At 51.2% G+C, this 21,384-nt stretch overlaps 1 protein-coding gene and 1 long non-coding RNA gene across 3 annotated transcripts in view; one reads left to right on the forward strand and one right to left on the reverse strand.

Moving 5' to 3' along the window:
* Positions 1-6,941, reverse strand: part of LOC132536995 (uncharacterized) — a 10,661-nt gene extending 3,720 nt beyond the window's left edge. Inside the window, exons 1-2 of the long non-coding RNA XR_009548507.1 lie at positions 6,572-6,941; positions 5,527-5,606 (exon numbers count right to left, since the gene is read on the reverse strand). This is a non-coding gene — a long non-coding RNA (uncharacterized LOC132536995). The remainder of the gene's footprint in view (positions 1-5,526; positions 5,607-6,571) is intronic.
* Positions 6,942-9,114: 2,173 nt separating this feature from the next.
* The window catches only part of ZNF423 (zinc finger protein 423), a 380,636-nt gene continuing 368,366 nt past the window's right edge, over positions 9,115-21,384 (forward strand). The window contains exons 1-2 of one of the 2 annotated variants that reach the window (XM_060185589.1): positions 9,211-9,335; positions 12,735-12,843. In XM_060185589.1, coding sequence (XP_060041572.1) covers positions 12,762-12,843 — 82 coding nt within the window. In that variant the 5' untranslated portion in view covers positions 9,211-9,335; positions 12,735-12,761. Of the gene's footprint in view, positions 9,336-12,734; positions 12,844-21,384 lie in introns of both variants that reach the window. The other variant, XM_016194903.2, reaches the window with a different exon arrangement.

Consider the following 21,384-nt stretch of genomic DNA (forward strand, 5'->3'; position numbering starts at 1 on the left):
AGAAGGAGGAGGAGGAGGAGGAGGAGGGAGAGAGAGGAGAGGAGGAAAAGAAGAAGAAGAAGAGAAGAAGAAGAAGAGAAGAAGAAGAAGAAGGAGAAGAAGGAGAAGAAGAAGAAGCCTAACTTTTGCAGACACATATCATGGGAGATGAGAAACTGTGCCCATGTGCAAACAACTGTACTTTTTGTTTATCCCAAATATTATTTGAAAGAAAGGGAGAAAATAAATCAATGAATTTTTTAAACAATGGAATCAGATAAAATACAAAAAAAAAAAGAAAAGAAGAAAGAAAAGAGGGGCAGTGGTGGCTCATCTGGTAAACACACACATTATTGTGTGTGAGGACTCAGGTTTAAGACCAAGTTCCCTTTCTACCTGCAGGTGAACAGCTTCATGAGCAGTAGAGCAGTGCTGCAGGTGTCTCTCCTTCTCTCTGATTACCCCCTATGTCTCTCACTTGCTATCAAAAAGGAAAAAAAAGTTATTGAAAACAGGGAGACATGCTGACACTCAGTCCTAGAAATAACACTGATACCTTAATAAATATATGAAATGAAAATTTTTTAAAAATGAAAGAAGAGAAAATGGTTGACTTCATAGAGATGTTTCAGAAGCCTCCTCTGCATCATGCCTATTGACAGTTTTAGCTGTCACTTATCTTGGAGCAGCTGGGGTGGGGGGGCAATGGGATGTCATGGGGAGCAGTGTAGACAAAGCCCCTAGTGATGTCACTTCTCTCTGTGTGCATCGAGTCCTCAGCTATGTGTCCAGAGAGGGGCCACATGTGCTGATATTCTTATGAAGTCACTACAATGTATCTCTTAGGCCTGGCCACCTAGTAGGTTCTAGATGGTGTGTGGGGAGGTTGAGAGGTGAATGGGTAAGAGCACAAGAGACAACCAAACACCTGAATTTTTTATTTTGCAAAATGATCTAACAATTGATCTTGTATACGCTTAGGCTGTGGTGGTGGTGGTGATGGTAGTGGTGCTCTCCCTCCTCCTCCTCCTCTTCTTTTTATTTTTGATACTTTTAAAAAAATTTATTTATTTATTCCCTTTTGTTGCCCTTGTTGTTTTATTGTTGTAGTTATTATTGTTGTCGTCATTGTTGGATAGGACAAAGAGAAATGGAGACAGGAGAGGGAAGATAGAGAGGGGGAGAGAAAGATAGACACCTGCAGACCTGCTTCACCGCTTGTGAAGGGACTCCCCTGCAGGTGGGGAGCCGGGGCTTGAACCGGGACCCTTATGCCGGTTCTTGCGCTTTGCGCCACCTGCGCTTAACCCGCTGCGCTACAGCCCGACTCCCTCTCTCTCTCTCTCTTTTTTTAAGATTTTATTTATTCATGAGAAATTACAGGAGAGAGAGAGGAAGAACCAGACATCACTCTGGTACATGTGCTGCCAGGGAGTGAACTCAGTACCTCATGCTTGAGAGTCCAGTGCTTTATCCACTTCGCCACCTCCTGGACCACCTCCTCTTCTTTTTTAGAGAGACAGAGAGGTATATAAAGAGTGACAGAAACCACAGCACTAAAGCTTCTTTCAGTGTGCTGGGGCCAGGCTCAAACTTGGGTTGCACACATGACAAAGCAGTGTACTATCCATGTAAACTGTTTTGCCCTCCCTTCCTTAGGTTCTTTTGGGGCAGATAACAGTGGTCGCAAAAGGGATTGGAAGTGTGTGAATGTCTGCTACTCTGGCAGAATCTCTCTTTTAGGAGATAATTCCAGACCAAATTCTGCCAACACACCCATAGTTACTAAACAGTTGTTCAGTATCAAGGTAGGACCACCTCAGGGATAAAACAGGTCCAACTCGGTCAGCTTGATAAGGTCTAGTATTCTGTCCATTCAGTTCAGCTGGCAACTCCCGGGAGGAAGGTGCACTCCAGACCTGCCACACTCCTGGGTAAGACTGTGTGTACCCTACCAGGTGCCATACAGAAGTCCAAAAATTCTACCCCAGGGTGTGGGCAGGACTCCTGAGGATGGGGTGGGGCATCTCTAGATCATTTTGCCAAGACATAACTGGAATGCATTATATTTCACTGAAAGGTGCCCCTTCCGTCCTCCCTTCTTCCTTCCTTCCTTCCTTCCTTCCTTCCTTTCTTCCTTCCTTTCTTCCTTCCTGCCTTCTTTCCTTCCTCCCTTCCTTTCTTCCTTCCTTCCTGCCTTCCTTCCTTCCTCCCTTCCTTACTTCCTTTCTTCCTTCCTCCTTTCCCTCCACAGGGATTTATTTATTTATTGCCTCCATGGTCATTGCTGGGGCTTAGTACCTGCACTAGAAATCCACTGCTCCTGGCAGTCATTATTTATTTTTTTTCCATTTTAGTGGATAGCACAGAGAGAAACTGAGGAGGGAATAGAGATAGATAGATAGATAGATAGATAGATAGATAGATAGATAAAGGTAGACACCAGCAAACCTGCTTCACCATTCGTAAAGCTTCCCCCTGCAGGTGGGGAGTGGGGACTCAAACCCAGATCCTTGTACAGGTCGTTGTGCATAGTACTATATGAGCTTAACTTTATGTACCACCATTTGCACCCATTTTAATTTATTTTTAGGTATTACTTACTTTTAATAGGACAGAGGTAAATTGAGAGGGGGAAGAGTATGGGGAAGAGCAAGACACCTACAGTACTGTTTCAGCACTCATGAAGCATCCTTCCTGCAGGTGGGGATGGTTTGAAATGAGAACCTTGCGCTTGGTAATGTGTGCACTCAACTGGGTGCACCACCATTTGGTCCATATTTATTTGTTTTAAAATATTTTATTTATTTATTTATCTATTTACGAGCTAGAGACAGAGAGAAATTGAGAGGGGAGGGGAAAATAGAGAGGAAGAGAGAGACAGAAAGACACCTGCAGCATTGCTTCACCACTAGTGAAGCTTTCCCCCTGCAGGCAGAGAGCAGGGGCTTGAACCTTTGCCCTTGTGCACTGTAACATGAGCACTTAACCAAGTGTGCCACTGCCTGGCCCCTTATTTATTTATTTTTAACCAGAGGACTGCTCAGCTCAGGCTTTTTGTGGTGCTGGGGATTTAATCTGGGAGCTCTGAGCCTCAGGCATGAAAGTCATTTTTTGCATCACCATTATGCTGTCTTCCCAGCCCATATCTACCGCTCAGATCACACTTTGTATCTATCTCTTTGACTATGAGGAAAACTTGCTGAAGGCATTGTGACTGATGCTGTCATGTGTCCCTTGCCTGACACCCCAGTTCCTGGTTAAGGTTTAGACAGCAGGGGCAGTGATCACATTCACCACACACTTGTGAAGGTATTTAAAGAGAACAAAGCTACAAGTGACCCAGAGTCACATGACCTAGGGCAGCTGAGGTGGCCTGGGTGGAGGCTCTGGAGTGGGCTGGGGCCAGGGCCAGGAGTTCCCAGCTTGCTGAGGGTGTTGATTCCACTGGGACCCTCCTGCTACATTGGTTTCTTTTCTGCCTGGTGGGTGTTCCCTGAGAAGACTGCTGACACTTGAAGAATTAAATAATTATCTTAACGATGATAAAATAGAAATGGCTTTCCCAGCTGAACAGAAACTAGAGAAGACAAGGAGGTTCCCACACCCAACTTATTGTTTTTGGCCTGGACTACCTCAGCCCCCAGGAGGCAGATGTCTAGGCCCACAACTGGTCTCTTTGAGTTGTGGTCATAGTAGGGGGGGACACTGGGGATCTTAGGGGGGGATTTTAGGAGTGTCTGTAGGGGTTTCCCTTCCCAAAAAGCCAGACTCAGAACTAATAGCAGAGAAAGGGGTTCTTTTTCTTCCTTTCTTGCTTTTACTCTTTTCCTTTTCTCTCTTTCCCTCTCCCTCTCTTTCTTTTTCTCCTCCTTCTTCTTTTTATTGTAGAGACAGGAGAGACAGGGAAAGCAGAGAAGCAAAGAGGAAAAGAACTCACAGCACTGAAGCTTCCTTCAGTTCAGCAGGAGTTGGGCTTGAACCTAAATCACTCACATGGCAAAGCAATGCACTATCCAAATGAATCGTTTTTTCTTTCTTTCTTTCTCTCTTTCTTTCTTTCTTTTTTTTTTTTTTTTTTTCCCAACTGGCCTTACTGTATTCTGAATCCTGGGAAGCTACAAGACTAAGCTCTTGTAGAGGAGTCCTCAATGCTATGAAGACTGGCATAAAGTCTGGCAAGACCTGGATGGTGCTGATGGAAGGGTAACTGCCAATTAATAATCCTAGTGCCAAATAGGTTATCATACACCTAGGGAAACCTGACAGATCATTGAAACAGCATTCTTCTTCTCCTTCTCCTCTTTTCTTTCTCCTCCTCCTTATTCTGATAGAAACAGAGAAAGAGGGAGTGAAAGAGACCACAGCACCAAAGCTTCCTTCGGGAGCAGGGGCTCAAACCTGGGTCATGCACATCACACAACCTTCTTGATAAACTAAGCTGTTGTATGCTTTACATTGGGTTCTAGTTCTCCCCCGCCAAGAGAATTAGATCAGTCCAGTTAATTTCGTGGGCCGCTTGGCCCCGCCCCTAGGGACCCCGCCAGAGTTCCGGAATGCCAGAGTTGGAGAGTTCCTGAGTTCCTGAGTTCCAGAGTGACAGAGTAAGAGAGGGTTCCTGAGTTCCTGAGTTCGAGAGTAAGAGAGAGTGCTTGCGCCGCTGCAAAGAGACAGCAGAGTTCTGTTTGGTGATTAGTTTGCCTTAGTTTATGAATCGTTGTTCCTGAATAAAGAAATACAGCTTCCCTGCCCAGCCGTTGTCTCCGCGTCTCTGTTACCCGCCCGTGAAGCTAACCCGGCTAGAGCCTCCGAATTTTAACAACACCAAGCAACTGGAAAGCTTTCAGAATCAGAAAACAGGGATGCATCTGCCTCAAGGGAACATGGGGGAGGGGGACCTGTCAATGCAAGGAGGAGAGCTGTCATCCTGGAATTGGCATTTCTCTCACTCTAGAACCTTGGCTGACCTGGGGACCCGTGGTGGTGAAGGTGAGATTTGAAGGCCTGCCACGACTCAGGCCTTGTGGCCTGACTCTGGGCCAGACAAGAAGTTACTAACATGAGAGCTGTAGGCACACCCCATGAGACAGAGAGTCAGGCTCTTCTGCTATCTGGAACAATTCTGGAGACCTTTCAGCCATACAGGTCAAAAAAAGTATCCTGTCTAACTTTACTTCATTGTCCTTCTTTGTTTGATGTGTCTCAGGGCTGCCCTGGATAATGCCTGACTTTCTGCAAACTCAGGGGAGAGAAACCTTTGGCTAGCTGTTTGTTTGGGGCAACATCCTTAAGGAATGTACAGAAATTGAGGGGGCGGGCAGGCGATGTAAGTGAGGTCTTAGTTGATCTCGAAACATCACCTGGTAATTTCTCTTGCATCTAGGAGGGTGTCTCCTTTGAATGTGTCTCCCCAGCTCCCTCTCTGGCAGGGCAGGAGATGGGGTAGGTGGGGGCCACAGAAGCCCACCTGAAAGGGTCCTGTTTCTGGCCCCCAAGGCTAGTGAGAAGCTAGGCCCAGACAGGCAGGGCAACCAGCTTTGTCCTTACCGAGTGAACCTTTGAGATCCTTTGGGTGGGAGCCACAGGCTTTTTGCAGCGCTGGAATTTTCCTTCAAACACCAGTTTTTCTGGAAGGAGTTAAAAATGAAACAAGCTTACAGAGAAAGCGGGAGGAGGGGGGGCGCCTGTGGAGGTCGAACTCCCAGTGCACCCTGACTGCCACAGAACTGGGGGACGCCAGCCAGGCCTTGAGGGGGGAGGGGTGTGACTGCGACGTGCTGGGAGGGGTACAGAAAAACTTTGTGTGCTCCCCCGCCCCCCTCTCTTCGTGGGTCCGTCCCCTGGTGACTAGGCTGTGGCCACCCGCCTTCTTGTCACCCTCACCTCCGGCCTTCCGCGGCCCCCCGGGGAGTGGAAAAAAGGGCAGCGCCGCGGGTCTCCGACAGGCCCACCCCACCCGGTGACCCCCTCCTTCCCTCTAGCACACCCCTTCCCCACCGCGCTCCTTTTGTCCGCCCTCCTCTTCCCTCCCGGCTCCTGGCTGGGCTGGATCCGCAGTCTCCGGCCCCCCAGAGAGCCCGAGCGGGTGAGCCGCGGGGCGGGTGGAGGGACTGTTCTCCGCCCCCTCCCCCTAGGAGAGGCAGCCCGCGGCGGGGGCACCCTGGAGCCGAGGCCAAGCGCCCCCTCCCCCAGCGTGTGCCATCTGCCGCCTGTCAGCCTCTCTCCGCGGGCCTCGATCCCAGGCGCCGGCGGGGGTGGGGGGGAGCTGTTCGCTCTGCCCCTCCTTCTTGGCTCCTGCCCAGGCGCCTGGCGGCCTCTGCCCTTGCTCCGGTCCCTGGCACCCCTCTCTTTACCCTGGCCCACTCCCCCTGACAGGGCCGACCTACTAGCCACGCTCGGACGCCAGTGATGGGGGTAGGGGTGATAGGTGGAGGGGCCAGCGGTGAGGGTGACAGTCTTAACTCAGGGAGGTGATGGTCCCCCAGGCTTGAGTCCCCGTTGAGGGTCGCCCCTGTTCTGGGGATGCTCCCGCGGCTGCCCGGTGTCGGGGTGCTCGCCTGAGTGTCGCAGCTCTCGGGGCGCCCGACTCTACCTCCGAAATGGCGTAGGGGGACGTTAGCTCGGTCCCCTCCCTTCTTCTCCTCCCCAGACCCCCGCTCTCCTTAGTGGCGGGGGTGCGGGGTAGCCTCTTCCCTCTCCACCAGCCCAGCACAGGATGGGAGTCCCGGGGCTTCCAGCGGCGAGCGGGGCCAGGCGGGACAGCTCAATGCGCAGGGAGCTTGGGCTGGGGAACGGCGGAACACAGACGCCCTGCTTGGGGCGGGCGCCACTGCTCGGTCGGGCCCGGCGCGGCTCTCTGCGGGCAGCGGGTTTTTCTGTGAAAGGTTGCCCTGGGTAACTCGTCTCCGAGGGGACACAGCCCTCCTCTCTCGGAGTGGCAACTTATCGATCCGCGAGATTGATAACCCCCAGCGCCGCGCCGCGCACCCGCACGGCTCTCCCAGCGCGGGGCCGGGCCGGGCCGGCCCGAGGTGGCGCCACTCGCCAGGGGCCTCTCCCTCACCCACTACCCAGCCGCCTACAGGGAAGACTTCAAAGGAACACTTTAGGGGAGCTGCGGGGGGCGGGAAGATTTTCCGAAGTCCCTTCCTGGGCCAGTGGGAAACCAAAGCCTCTGTTGGCTCAGAAGCCTTGGGGACAAGAGGCGCCCCCTGGTGGCCGGGGCAAAATTTGGTGGAAAGTAGTAGCTGATTTATTCACTTTGTCAATCGCGGGGGGGGGGGGGGGAGCGGGAGGCGTTGCTAGAGCGATATTCTGGGGCTCAGGTGTCTTAGCTAAGTAATGCGCAACTAGATTCGAGAAGCCTACAGATACGGGCAATGCATGGGGCGATCAAAGTTGCACCCGTGGTGGGAGAGTTTACTCCTGGATGTGGGGCAGTGCCTGTCTTTGAGCACCGTTGGGGGGGGGGGGAAATAAAAGTGAGAGAGAAAAGCCAGATGGGGGGATAATTCACGTGCGTGGAGCAGAAACTGCAGAGGCGGCAGTGGCAGGGCAATTCACCCCAGTTTGCCCCCACCCAAACCCACCCCCTTACTTCTTGCAGTTTGTGCAGCTAATGCATCTTGGCGAACTTGACAGCGCGCGTGGGCCCTGTGGTGTGTTCCCTCCTCCCACCCCCAATGCCGCCTGTGCCGGAATCGGGGCCCGGCGTGCCGGTGCGGTGCCCGCGTGCCGGTGCGGTGCCCGCGCCCGCGCCGTGCCTGCCTGTCGCCGCCGCCGCGGTCCGGGTTTTGCGGGCGGCCGGAGCTGTATTTCCAGCGCTGTCCATCGCTCGGTGCTGTTGGCCCTCTCTCCGTCTGATCCGAGCCGGAGCAGTGCGGGGCGCCCCACGGGATCAGAGCGCTCCCCCGCCGGGACTCCGCTCCTCACATCCTCCTGCTGGGACCCGGCTACATTTCCAGCCAAGCCTGGCTTTATTATGTGTCTCTGCAGTGCATCCCCAGCAGCCGGATCGGGAGGAGGAGAGCCAGCGACCACAAAGAAGACAGGAGCGCAAGGGAGACTGGCGGGCGGGCCGGCGCCGGCTGGAGCGCGGAGGAGCCGGGGCGCAGCCGCCGCCGCCGCTGCCCGGGAGGACTGGAGCCCGGCCGCCGCCCGCTCGTCCTCCTCCTCCTCCGCCGCCGCTGCCGCCGCCTCCCCATTTCCCGCGCCCCTGGCCCATGGAGGCAGCTAGCGGGGCCGGTGACTTGGCACCGGCCTGGGAATCGGCCGCGCGGCGCGCACTGAGCACCGCAGCCCGAGGGCAGGCAGCGGCGGCCCAGCGCACTGGCTGAGCGATGCCGGGAGCACGGGCGCGCCTGCCCGCCGCCGCCTGAGCGCCCCTGCGCGCCCCTTCCTCCTCTGGGGGGCCCGCGCCGGACCAAGCGGCGAGCCCGAGAAGGGGGCGTGAGCCAGGGGCCCCGAGCTGCGGCTTCTGAGGCACCGGGGCTGTTTCCAGCCCCCCCCCCACCAAGTAGGCTGAGTTGAGGGACTCCCCCTCCCCATCCATCATCATCTCCAAACTGGAGGGTCGGGGCATTTTTGAGCCTATTAATATTTATTATTATTTTTGTGTGCGTGCGGCCGGGGTGGAAGGAGAATTCGAAGGTTTTTTTTTTTTCTCTCTTTTTTTTTTCTCCCGGAGTACTGAGCTTCTGTGCTCCCGACCGCCTCCCGGTCTCCTCCCCTCCTGAGACCCCCTCGACTCCAGCCCCAGCCCCCTCCTCTGATGGGTTCATTGTGAGCTTCGCACCAGGCTGCGTGGCCGGACGCCTGCAAACTTTGCACAAAAATCCGGCGAGGGCGGAGGAGGAGCAGGAGGAGGAGGGCGAGGGTGACGGTGGGGTGGGGGAGGGAGGGAGGGGGCCGCAGGGGCCGGGGGCTGGCGGGGGGTGGGGAGGAGGAGGGGGGCGGCTTTTTTTTTTTTTTTTTTTTTGCATAACTCGGCTCGGCCGAGTGGCCTCCGGACTCCCCGCGCCTCTGGGACCGCCGCCGGGACCGCGAACCCCCGGCTGCCGCATTGCAACAGGCAGGGCCCCGGCGCGCCCCCCAGGCCTCCCCCCTTCCCCAAGCGGCCTCGGCCCGGTCGGGCCGCCCCCCCCAGGGAGGCCGCCGGGGAATTGCGATCCGCTCCCCACAGCCACCGAGCCGGCTGCAAAAAACAAAGTTTCCGAGAGGCCGGCGGAGAAGAAGGGGGAGCCGGGCAGCCGGGAGCGGCGGGGGGCGGCGGGGGGAGCCGGCGGCGGAGGGTGACGGAGCGCCGGGAGCCCCGGACATGTCCAGGCGGAAGCAGGCGAAGCCGCGCTCGGTGAAAGGTGAGCGAGCGAGGCCCGGCGGCGGCTCGAAAGGGAGGGAGGGCGGGAGACGCGCGGGAGGAGGGACCGCGGCCGGGGACCGCGCGAGGGAGCGAGCGAGCGAGGAGCCGAAAGGAGGAGGCGGCGGCGGAGGCGGAGGAGGAGGCGGAGGAGGAGGCGGAGGCGGGAGGAGGAGGCCGAGAGCGGGAGGCGGAGGCGGCCGAGGAGGCTCGCCCGCAAACACCCTCCCGGCTCCGCGCCGCCGCCTGCGGGGGACCGGGCCTGAGGCGCCGCTGAGGGGCCCTCGCTGCGCCCTCCTTGAGGGCCCCGGGCCCGCGTGGCCAATCAAGGGGTGTGGGCCCGACTTGGCGGGGTTTGCGAATCTCCTCGGCGGTGCGGCGGTGCGGCGGCTGGAGGACGGAAGCGGTGGCGAGCCCCGGCGTCCCCGAGGCCCGCGCCTCCCAGCCCGCCCTCGCCCCGGCTCTGGGCAGCCGAGGGCCGCGAGCATCGCGGGCGCGCACCCGGGCGGCCTCCAGACGCCCCCTCCCCGCCCCCGGCTCGGGCCCCGCTCCCCGCCTGGCCCCCGCACTTCCTGCCTTTTGCGCCGAGGCCGGCGCAGCCGGGAGCCTCTGCCGGGAGCTCATTGTCTGCGCTCCGCCAGCGGGACGTGGGGCCCCGGGGGGACGCAGCGGCCACCGCGAGCTTCTGGGCAGAGGGCTCCCACGCGCTCCGGACACCCTGACCGGCTTTCTGTGTCGGGTCCCCGGAGTGCTCACGCTTGTGGGGACGGACACACACACACACACACACACACACACACACAGACACACACACACACACACACACACACACACACACACACACACACACGCAGGCACACGCACACGCATGCACACGCACGCCCCTCATCTCAAGTCCCACAGAGGACTGCTGGCTCCAGGGGTCCCCAAGTGCACACACGTTGGCAAAGACATACGCGCGCACGCAGACACGCAAACACACAAACACACGCCTTTCTCTGCTTCCAGTTGCACCAAGACCCCCTGCTCAGCTGGGCCCCTGGAGAGCGCAGGACCCCGGGAGAGGCTACTCTAGCCTGCGCCTCCCCCACCCCGCCACCCCCCTTTCTGCACCAGGTTGGCCTCTCCCGGCCTTCCCTGCTGCTTTGTCCCGATTCCAGGCCCTGGGGTGGGTGCCTGGCAGCCGGGCCGCGCTGGGAGGTGGTAGAGGCGGGACAGGATGCGAGTGGATCTGTCTCCGGAGCCAAAAGTCCCGGGGCCCTTGTCCTCTCCCAATTCCCCTGATGACCTCTGGCCCTAGCCCAGCTCTGCTCTGAAAAGTTCATTTCCTGGAAGCCTGCGCGGGAAGGCGCCGCAGCCCCGCTCCTTTCCTGCCAGCCTCACTCGCGGCAGGGAAGCCTGGGACTGGATCTGGCCTGGAGGGTCGCGAGACACCCGCCATTGCTCGCCTGCTACAGTCGCTGGAGATGCTGGGCACCAGACTCCCTGGAACTTCTCTCAGCGTGTTAGAGGCGGACGACTCCTGTCCAAACTCCCCCCCCCCCACACACACATCCCCTTGCTGTTTTTTCCTTGAGAGAAGTTGATCCTGTCCCCTCTCTCGCTGGCAGCCATCCCGTGTGGAGTAGGCTTGCTGGGGAGAACTGGGGGCAGTGATGCCCTGATTGAAGGACAAGGGAACCAGAAGAGAAGACCCCCCCCAAAAAAGGTGGGGGCAGGCAAAAAGGTGGATGTTCATCCTTTAGCTGAATAGCACGACTCTGTGGTTTGAAATAAGTTAATTTCATTTCTCTTACCAGGGCTCACTGAGTACTCTTTCAGGAGCCCCTTAAAGTGGCCCAGAAGAAAATTTGGTTTTCTGGCTGGAAAAAATAGTTTTATGTAACTCGAGTAGTTGGTCTTGAGTTATGTCTATATGTTGAGATAGATTTTTCAGAAAAGAGGATGGGATGCTTATTTATCTTTTCCCTCCAAACTTCATCATTTTAGAACCCGAGACACAAAAAGCAAAGGTAGAATGATGGGTTGGGTGCTTCAGAGTTGCTTGAACCTAATTCCAATCTTTATTTTTATGCAAGAGAGAACAAGAGCAGAACAATGCTGAGCTCTGGCACATGACAGTGCCTAGGATGGAACCTGAGGTCTCTGGGGCCTCAAGCATGCAAGTCCTGTGTTCTAATGCTGGAATACCTTCCAGGCTCTCAGACCTAATCCTCAAGCTGCCCTGGGTATCTCTGAGAAGGACTCTGGACTGGTCTTCAGCCTTTCATGAAATGTGCCTTGCAGTGGTTTTGAATGTGTGTCTTTCTCCGAGTGTGTACATGAGTCTGTAGAGCAAACAATTCAGGCTTATTGATAGAATGACAGTTAAGTTAGAACCAGACCAGTGGAGGCATTTTGAAGTGTTATGAATATCGCCCACCCAGGGTCTGCCCTGGGAACCGTAGAGCCTGTTTCTCTCATCATTTTGACTTTTTATTCAGTTTACCAGGGTGAATAGGGTGGAGATTTGGCCACTCATCAAGGGAGGAATTAAGAGAGGAGATAATTTGAATAGATAAGAGGTACAGCAGGTGATGGATTTATTGCCTTTCAAGATTTGTCTTCCTTCCTCACTCAAGCAATATTAAAAAAACCCTGAGCCTGAGTGTGGACAGCTCCTTACCAAGTGTTTAAAACGACAAGGTCTTCACCTTTAAAGATGCTTGAAGGTGCTTCTTAAGGAACAGTGGTGCTTTTCGAATTTTGTTTTATTTTATTTTGTGTCCACTGCTGTGTGTCAGGGCTTGCAGAAAGGCATTGTGGACTTCCTCAGCCCTTTTGCTCCTCTGTGAAAGTCGCTGGTTGGACTGTGATTTGTAATTGATCTCAGAAATGTGAATGCCCATAGCAGCAAGGAAAAACATAAACATCACAATTTCTAATGGATGCTCAGAAAATGTGATTTGAAAGCACTAGCAAGCTTGCTTTGAAAATCAAACAGGCCTGTGTGCCTTAGTGTGTGTGTGTGTGTGTGTGTGTGCATGTGCGTGTGTGTTGTTGGTGGCGAAGAGCTACAAACACAATCTCCTTTCTGGTGTGTGGGGTCATATGCCCCCTTGGGATGTTTTTCCTTTGGCAAACCCAGCTCCCCTGGGAAGAGGATACCCAGCAAACAGGAAAGGGGACCTGGCAATAGGGCAGGGGAGAAGAGTAGCCTCATTGGTTTTCAAAAGCTTTGTGATGGAAAGGAAAACAAAAACCTAACCAAAACCCAGACTATGGTCATTACAACAGTCACATTTTCAGAATGATTCTCCCTTTCTTCCTACACCAGTCTCCTATTTGTGGTCTTCTGGTTGTATGGTGTGCCACTTGCGACAATTTTGCTCTCTTTGACAGTTTTGGTCTCTTTTTCCAGGGGCTGTCTCTGCATGACATCTGACTGATGTCATTTTGGCTGATGGTTTCAGGTGCTTGGTACCCTGTCTTCTTTGACCTGCTCCCACCTCCCCAGGCCCACAAAACAGGTCTGTTAATTATACAGAAAAGGAACACATCTCCTCCCCCAACTAAGCTTAAAACTTTTGAATAATTTGTAGTACTGTTGATTTGTTTCATCTGTCACCTGCTTGTTAATCACAATTTTTAATATTAGCATTCAAGCTGTGTCCCTACTTGCTTGTGTCCCTTGTGTCCCCAAATCCCAGATGACTCCCAGTGACATCTCTGCATGCCTCTTGCTTTTCTCTCTTTCTCTCCTACCAGCCTATAGTGCCTCAGAAGTCCATCTTAGAAATTTGGTGGCCTAGGGACTTGGAAACAGCATTGTTCACCACTGCTTGTGTTTCCATGGAAATAATTGAGATGTAATAAATAGAGGCGTTCTGAGGTTACAGGTTTCTTGATTCAGCTGAGACCACATACAAGTGTAAATTGTCGCGATTTGTTTGGCTAAATGTACATGATCTTGTAAGAAGGGCAAAACAAATCCTTTCTGGGTTCTTTAGCTTTCTGTGTGGAAGGGGGTAGCTGACATTTAATCCTAATGTGTAATCCCCCCCTTCGTCAATGAAGTCACGGATTTTCATCATTGGAAGGGCCTGTCTCGCCCTGGAAATCATCCTTTATGTCTAGTGATTGTAGTTTAGATTTTAATACCTTGCAAAAAAAACTTAATAAGTGGTAAAATAAGATAACTATGTGCCTCTAGCAGGGGGTCTCTGCTCAATGGTACCTGGTGTGTCTTGGTAGTGGGAGGTGCAGAATGCTGGTGACTTGCGTTATAAACTTATTCAGTTGTTCCAGCCAGCTTGGCAATGTTGTGACATGCCATGGTGTGTTAACAGAGAGGGAGGAGGAGGTATTCAGGAAAGAGGGGACTCCAATGTAGTGTCTCTGAGGACCAGTGCTCCTAGCTGGAGCCGAAGGCAGGGGTCTGGTTCAACCTCATAGAAAGTTGCAATAATTGGTATATTGGTAGCCAACTCTTAAGCGGGTGGCTGTGGAATTCTTCCCCTGATGTAGGATTTAATAGCCTGGCAATTAGATGCATTGATTTCTCTTAACTGTTCATTTGGATGTGTAAACGGAGGGAACCCTCCACTGTGGCTGGGGTGCAGGCATGCTGCCTGGCTCCTGGGGGAAAAAAGCTGGGGGCCAGGTGGGGCCCAGTTGAGTGCACACATTCCCATGTGCAAGGAACGACCTGGGTTCAAGCCCCAAGTCCCCTTCTACAGGAAGCCCCTGGTGGGGGAGGGGAGTTTCTTGATCGGTGAGGTAGTACTGCAGGTCTTTCTCTGTCTCCCCCTTTCTTCTCAATTTCTGTTGATTTTTAAAATGTTTTTAAAAAGGCGGATTTAGGTAGCTGTGGCAGCAGGAGGAAGTGCTTCTTCAAGGAGGTTTTGAGGCCAGTTCAGTCTTCTTTTCAAAAATCCTACCTGTTTTTGTTTTTTTTTTTTGCAATGACATGAACAGTACCTGTTGTTCAGACCCTGCTTCAAATTAAACAACCGTGTTCAGTTATACCTGCAAAACGGAAACATCCTTTTCCTGTTGCAGGTGCGTTGAGGGTGACATCTCTGTCTTTGAACGACTGGACTCACTTGCATTCTTTTTAGCAGATGGTCTGTTGAGTGCCAGAGGGAAAAGTCACAGAACACCTTGGCTCTGGGTTCCAGTGGGATCCATGCTGGAAACGGGGTTGATTCTCTCTCCCTGTCCTCTGGAGCAGTAGTCTGGGACATGGGGCCACCTCGGCCAGCTGCTCTGTCAAACCCTGAAGAGGTGTGGGGATCTGGCATCTTGAGGCCCTTGGCAGGCAGGTGGCTGTGTGACTAGCAGCTCTGAGAGCATGTGGGTAAAGACTCTATAAATATAAGCACCTGTTAACTCCAGGCTCCTGGACCTGCAGGTTTCACCATCAGCGCCACTAACTTCTCACATGCAGGCATCTAAACTGGTTTGATAGTGAGCCTGCAGAGGATGGCTAACACTTCTGGTGACCCCATCCTTTAAACAAACAAACAAACAAACAAAACAAAACGAGAGTGGGTATGTAGACTTAGTTAACTTTTTGGCCTGAATTCTTTCCTGTACCATGCCCACAGAACTTGAGTGTTTGCAAATAATATTGTCTTTGAGTCTTTAAAGCATTGGCATTCAGTATCAGGGCTCCTTATCTGCAGTTTTAGGGAAACTGACATAGCAGAATACTCTGGAAATTGTGGCATGTGCTGCTGCCAGTCCCCTCCCCAACTCCCATCTTATTGTGGTTAGCTGGGGGAAGCCCACTGATAACACCTTAATCAGTGAATTTGATATTTTCTGCAAACTTGTGTTAGTTTATAAGGGCATTTTGTGCGTAAGTGTGTCAGTAAAAGAATGGTAATTAGGGTCATTTTGCATCTAAAACAACTGAGCCTGGATCAGCTCTGAAGTTTTCAGCTCCTTTAGCCTGTTATGGGAGGAGGGGTAGGGTGTATGTGTGGAGGGTGGAGTGGGAGGATACTGAGGGAAACTTTTGATTTTATCACTTACCTGCCGGCATTGGTGGCAGCCAACGACTGGGGTTGGACAGTCAGTAAATAAAAATGCTTTACCTCTTCAAGGAGCTCCAATTAGCTGATTGCTCTGTGTGGCTGGCTGTCTTGAAGGGGAATGCCAGTTTACCTATCTGCTCATATAAAGGGTTGATTTTTAATGTCTTGTGAAAAGGATTCTCTTTGTCTTGATTGATGTCAGGAATAAAAGCATGATGGTAATATCCCTTTGAAAGCTATTGTATTGTCAGCCCTGCCTGACAGCAGGAGGGCCTCCCAGCGTTATAGATTAGTGCTGTGAAAACACTGACATTTTCTTTGTTACGTTGCTGTTGTTCTACTTGCAAAGTCAATTATACAATGTCGGAGCTCAGTTACCGAGTTGACTTTGGAAGTAGCCCTGTTTTTCATTCTCTTCATAAAGATATAATTTTCTTTTATTGTTGTTTTATTTTCACTTGCTCTCTCTCTTTTTTTTCTTGACCTGTCTCCCTCTGGTTACCAATCCCCCCCATCCCGACCTCCCCAAGTGTCTGGATGTGTCAGCTAGACAAACCCTCTCTGGTTTCAATTGTGACAAGTCAAATTCAAAGATTGCCACATCATTATGTCTGAATTCTTCTGCTCATTCACATTTCGTGGCTTCTCATTGATAGAGTGACTCTAGCAACTAAGATACAGGAGAAACTCACCAAGCAAGATGAGACTGGGGGTAATCTCTTATCAAGTAGCATTCTGTGTTCTGGGGTACCTGAGGTTGGCAAATTCAAGGTTTCTTCTCCATCTTCTCCTCCTCCTCGTTCTTCTTCTTGTAGAAGAAAACATAGGGTCGATGGGCCCCTAACAACCTGTTTGTTGTAGTTGTAGATTTATAGCATTTTGATCTGAAAGGCCAAGGCTACTGAATTCTGGACTGAAAATTTTAGATAGTATTTTGGTGGGCAGAAAGAGGCCTCATAAAAGCATCATGGGCTGCAACCTTCTCCCATTGCTGATGACAGTGCAAACTTTAAAAGATTATTTGTTTGTTTGCTTATGGAGTTGGGAGAGAGAGAGAGAGAGAGAGAGAGAGAGAGAGAGAGGGAGAGAGAGAGAGAGAGAGAGGGGGAGTGTGAGGGAGAGAACCAGAGCATCACTGTGGCATATGCAATGCCAGAGCTCAAAGTCAGGACCTCCTGCTGAGAACCCAGCACTTTACTCACTGCATCACCTTCTGGGTTGTGTGACACATGCACTTTATAAGGTGATTCCAGTGAGCCTTTCCTAGGTGCTCATGGGCTCAAGGGTGTCTTGCATTCTCACTCAGGGATATGAAGTTGTGCTACCTAGAGAAGCAGCAAGCTCTGCAATGGCCAGAGTTGAAGATGGTCACAGGAAACGTGTTTCACTTCATTCTCCAGAGCTTTCTGATCCTGGCCACCAAAGCGGTAGCTTCTTGTCAGAACTTGGTGGCCACTCCCGATGATGGGGACCCATCAGGAAACCCCGTCCGAAGACAGTCATTGTGGGCCCTCGAAATTATTAGGAACCACGAGACAAGAGCCTGTGCTCGCCGGCAATTTGTCGGGACAAAATTTTTTTTTTCTCCAGTAATTGAAAATTAATGTCTTGAAGTGAAAGCAGATGTTCATGTCATCTTCGGAATTGGGATAGAAAATAGGGCTCTGTTGAGGGGCTCACTAATGTCACAGCCATCTCCCTCTCTGCAGCTAGTGGGGGTGCTGGGCCTGGCATTCTCTGCACATAGGTGGGACAAGAGCTGAGCTGGGGCTGTGCAGGTTGTGCTGTTTGAGAGGGATGTAGCAAAGTCATGGGAGCAAAGGCCTGGTGGGATCAGCCTACACTTGGGAGGCTGGTTATGTAGATAAAAATATTTACTTGGAGGGCCAGGTGGTGGCACACCTGTGAGAGTGTACATGTTACAATGCTCAGAGATCCAAGTTCAAACCCTGATATCCCCACATGCAGGGGAAAAGCTTCATGAATGGTGAAACAGTGCTGCGAGTGTCTTTCTTTCTCTATCTTTGATTTGTTTGCTTTCTACCATGGTTATCACTGGGGCTTGGTGATGGCACTAGAACCTGTTGCTTCCAGTGGTCATATTTCTCCTTTTTTTTATTTGATAGGACAGAAAGTAATTGAGAAGGGGAAAGGAGGATTTACCGTTTGTCCCCTCTGCAGGGGCGAGTTGGGGGCTCAAACCCAGGTCCTTGTGCTTCGTTAACATGTATGCTTAATTGGTGCGCCACTGCTTACCTCCTCCTCCCCTCTCGATCCCACTCTGTCTGTATCTAATGAATAAATAAATATTAAGAAAAATAGGAATTAAAAAAATTTCCTTGGGCTAGAGTGCTGGGCATAAGCATGAGGTTGCGAGTTTGAGCTCTAGCATCACATGTACCAGAGTAGGGCTCTGGATCTTTCTCTTTCCTTATTTTCTCTATCACTTGTAAATCAATAAATGATTAATAAGTAAATAAATAAGTTTTTAAGTATTTATTTAGGGGGACTGGTTATTAGCTTACCTAATAGAGTTCATGTTACTGTATGTGAGGATCCAGGTTCAAACCCCCACCCCACTTGTAGGAGGGAAGTTACAGACTGGTGGAGCAGTGCTGTAGGTGTCTCTCTTTCCTTCAGTCTCTTTCCCCCTTCTCTCCCTTTCTGTCTCTCACTCTATTAAAAATGGCTGCAGGAATGGTGGAGTTGTGCAGGCATCAGGCCACATCAGTAACCTTGGGGTCAAAACATTTTTTCCTTGGATTATGAAACTTGGACAGTGTTTTGAGTACTCATCTGCACAGAATATTTATAGAGTTAATTCTAGGCACAATGCTGGAAAACATACTCTTGGTTTTGGGAGAGTGGATTCATACAGATTAGTGAGTCCTTGGCTGAGTAGCCACTCCTTTCATTCAGAGTAGAAGCTGGTGAAAAATTGCAAATTCTGGACTTGGGTGGTGGCTCATCCAGTAGAGTTGTGATGCATGAGGACCTGGGTTCAAGCCCCCAGTCCCCACCTGCAGAGAGAGGATGCTTCACAAGTGGTAGAGCAGTGCTGCAAGTATTTCTCCTTTCTGCCTCTATTTCACCCTCTATCAAAAAACAAATAAATAAATAAAATAAAATAAAAGGCTGTTAAGAGTGGCCATCAGACACCATCAGGCACCAAGCTCTAGTGATACTCCTAGAAAAAGAAGTCACAAAATCTGTGTTCAAGGTAGTGCTTAGGGTGAATGTATGATGCCTTTGATTTGATCCCTGGCACCACCATATGCTGGAATAGCACTCTGGTCTTTCTCAGTTTCTCTTTCTTATGAAATAAATACATACATCTTTTAAAATGTCCCCATTTGGTTTGGCTCTTAGGCCCACCCTGATGAACTCATGAGTTGTCTTCTTCCTTTTTTTTTTTTTTCGCTTCCTCTGCCCTCTTCCCACTTAAAAAATGAATGGAGATAAGGGGTGGGGCTCAGAGTTTCCAGGTTCAATCTTTAGCATTAGCATAAGCCAAGCTGTGCAGTAGTCTGATAAAAACAAACAAACAAACAAACAAACAAACAAAAAAAGAAATGTAAAATTATTGAGGGCTGGGGAGACAACCAGCATAGTGGTTATGCAAACAACTTTCATGCCTGAAGCTCTGAGGTCTCAGGTTCAATCTTCAGCACCATCATAAGCCAGAGAGCTGAGGAAATAACAATAACAATAATAATAATAATAATAATTTTAAAAGATGGATCTTAGACGTGATAATATAGGATTTACCATCTTAACCATTTTTTAAAGTTTCTTTCTTTCTTTTTTTAATTAATTAATTAATTATTTATTTTTTGCCTCCAGGGTTATTGCCGGGACTCGGGGCCTGCACCATGAATCCACTGCTCCTGGAGGCCATTTTTTCCATTTTGTTACCCTGGTTGTTTTACCATTGTTGTGATTATTATTATTGTTGTTATTGATGTCTTTGTTGGACAGGACAGAGAGAAATGGAGAGAGGAGGGGAAGACAGAGAGGGGAAGAGAAAGACAGACACCTGTAAACCTACTTCACCGCCTGTGAAGCAACTCCCCTGCAGGTGGGGAGCTGGGGGTTCCAACCAAGATCCCTCTGCCGGTCCTTGCACTTCGTGCCATGTGCACTCAACCCACTGCGCTACTGCCCGACCCCCATCTTAACCATTTTTATTGGGTACAGTGTAGTGGCACTGCATGCTTCTGAGTTGTGAAACAGCCATCACAAGCAAAAAATTTCCATTTTCTGCCAGTAGTGATTGGGGTGGTGGGGGACACGGGGCGCGGTGTCTCAGCCCACCACCTTCTGAAGTGGCCATCTGGTTCCAGGCTTCCATTTTCCTGGGTGGACAAAAGAAATGAAGGCTAGATGAAGAAATGTCTCTGCGGGGCTGTCAGCAACAGTGCCCCAAGTGAGGATGGGATGCACCCTTAGGACCCCTGCCAGGGAAGCAAAGGTGCTCAGAGCTGTCGAGCAATCTGGCCACTGCCCTCAGGATAAGAATATTCATGCTGGGAGTCGGGCGGTAGAGCAGTGGGTTAAGCGTACATGGTGCAAAGCGCGAGGACTAGCGTAAGGATCCCGGTTCCAGCCCCAGCTCCCCACCTGTAGGGGAGTCACTTCACAAGCGGTAAAGCAGGTCTACAGTTGTCTCTCTTTCCCCCTCTCTGTCTTCCCATCTTCTCTCCATTTCTCTCTGTCCTAGCCAACAACGACTACATCAATGACAACCACAATAACTACAACAATAAAACAAGGACAACAAAAGGAAATAAATAAATATCAAAAAATTAAAAAAAAAAAGAATATTCATGCTCTCTCTTCAGGTACTGAGACTGGTAGGAAAGATCCTCATGTCCCCAACACCTACCTGTCAGCGCTCAGACAGGTTCCCCCCCAGCCTCTCCAGCCCTGACCACGGGCATGCCATACACTGCCTTGTCTGTGATCCATGATGAAGGGACATCTCTTCCGGAATAGTGGGGTGGCTACTTCATTCTCTGGGTTGCCAGCCCAGACATGCCAAGTGCCTCTGGTCCCAGGTCTGGTCCTTGCAGACCCTTTCACTGGTTTCCTTGGAGGAACTGGGTACCCATCCTCCCTCAGTTCTCTCTGTAATTGAAATTTGTCCTTTTGTTACCTGGACAAGGATTATTATTGTTATTTATTTATTTTGCAGCATTGCCATTCTCTATCCTGCTGTGAGGTTTATCTCTTCTGTTAATACTAATTAAATAAAATGTATTGTTCACCTAACTCCTGTTGCTCAAGATCTTACTAGTCTGCAGCAGAATGATGGCCAGCTCTCTGGGCTCGGGTAGGGAGGCCAGCAGAGCTGGGTAGGGTATCTGGGTGGGAAGGACTGCTCTTCCCAGACTGGGAGGTCTGACAGGTGCACCCTGGCTGCAGGAGTTTGGAGCCACCAGCAATATAGATTCTTAAACTGGAGCTATGGCTCTGTCCTTATCTCCCCAGGGCTGCACGTTTGAACTTGGGGAGAGGAGATATAGTACAGAGTGTCCTCAGAGAGAGGGTGAGGGGGGAGAGCAGGTTTCCAGTGGTGGGGAGGGAAGGAGAGGCAGGAGGCTCCTGCCTTCTATTGTGGAGGGTTCAAGGAGTGTTACCCCTTTGGGGAGCATCCAGGAGAGAGGGCACTTTTCTTGGGGTGTAGGGCAGCTCTGTTGGTGCTGTGTGCACCTCAGGAAGAGAGGGTGGACGGCCAGGCACCTGGTATACATATTGGAAAGATTGAGACCTTTCCTATTTAAAAAATATATAAATTTCTTTTTTTCCCCTTTTTAAATTTACTTTGGAGCCTCAGGCAAAAGGTCTGTGCACAACCATTATGTTATTACCCCAGGTTGAAAAGTAATCCTGGCAAACACTTCACCCAGACTTTTTTGGGTGTGTTGGTGGCATCTTTAGTTTTGTCCCATCATGGTACTTGCATGCTTTCATTCTCAGGGAGTTTTTGCTTCCTTTTTGAAATATTCATGTGTTGTTAGCTTGCATCTC

This window comes from Erinaceus europaeus, chromosome 2, assembly GCF_950295315.1.
Source record: "Erinaceus europaeus chromosome 2, mEriEur2.1, whole genome shotgun sequence".
Taxonomy (NCBI): domain Eukaryota; kingdom Metazoa; phylum Chordata; class Mammalia; order Eulipotyphla; family Erinaceidae; genus Erinaceus; species Erinaceus europaeus.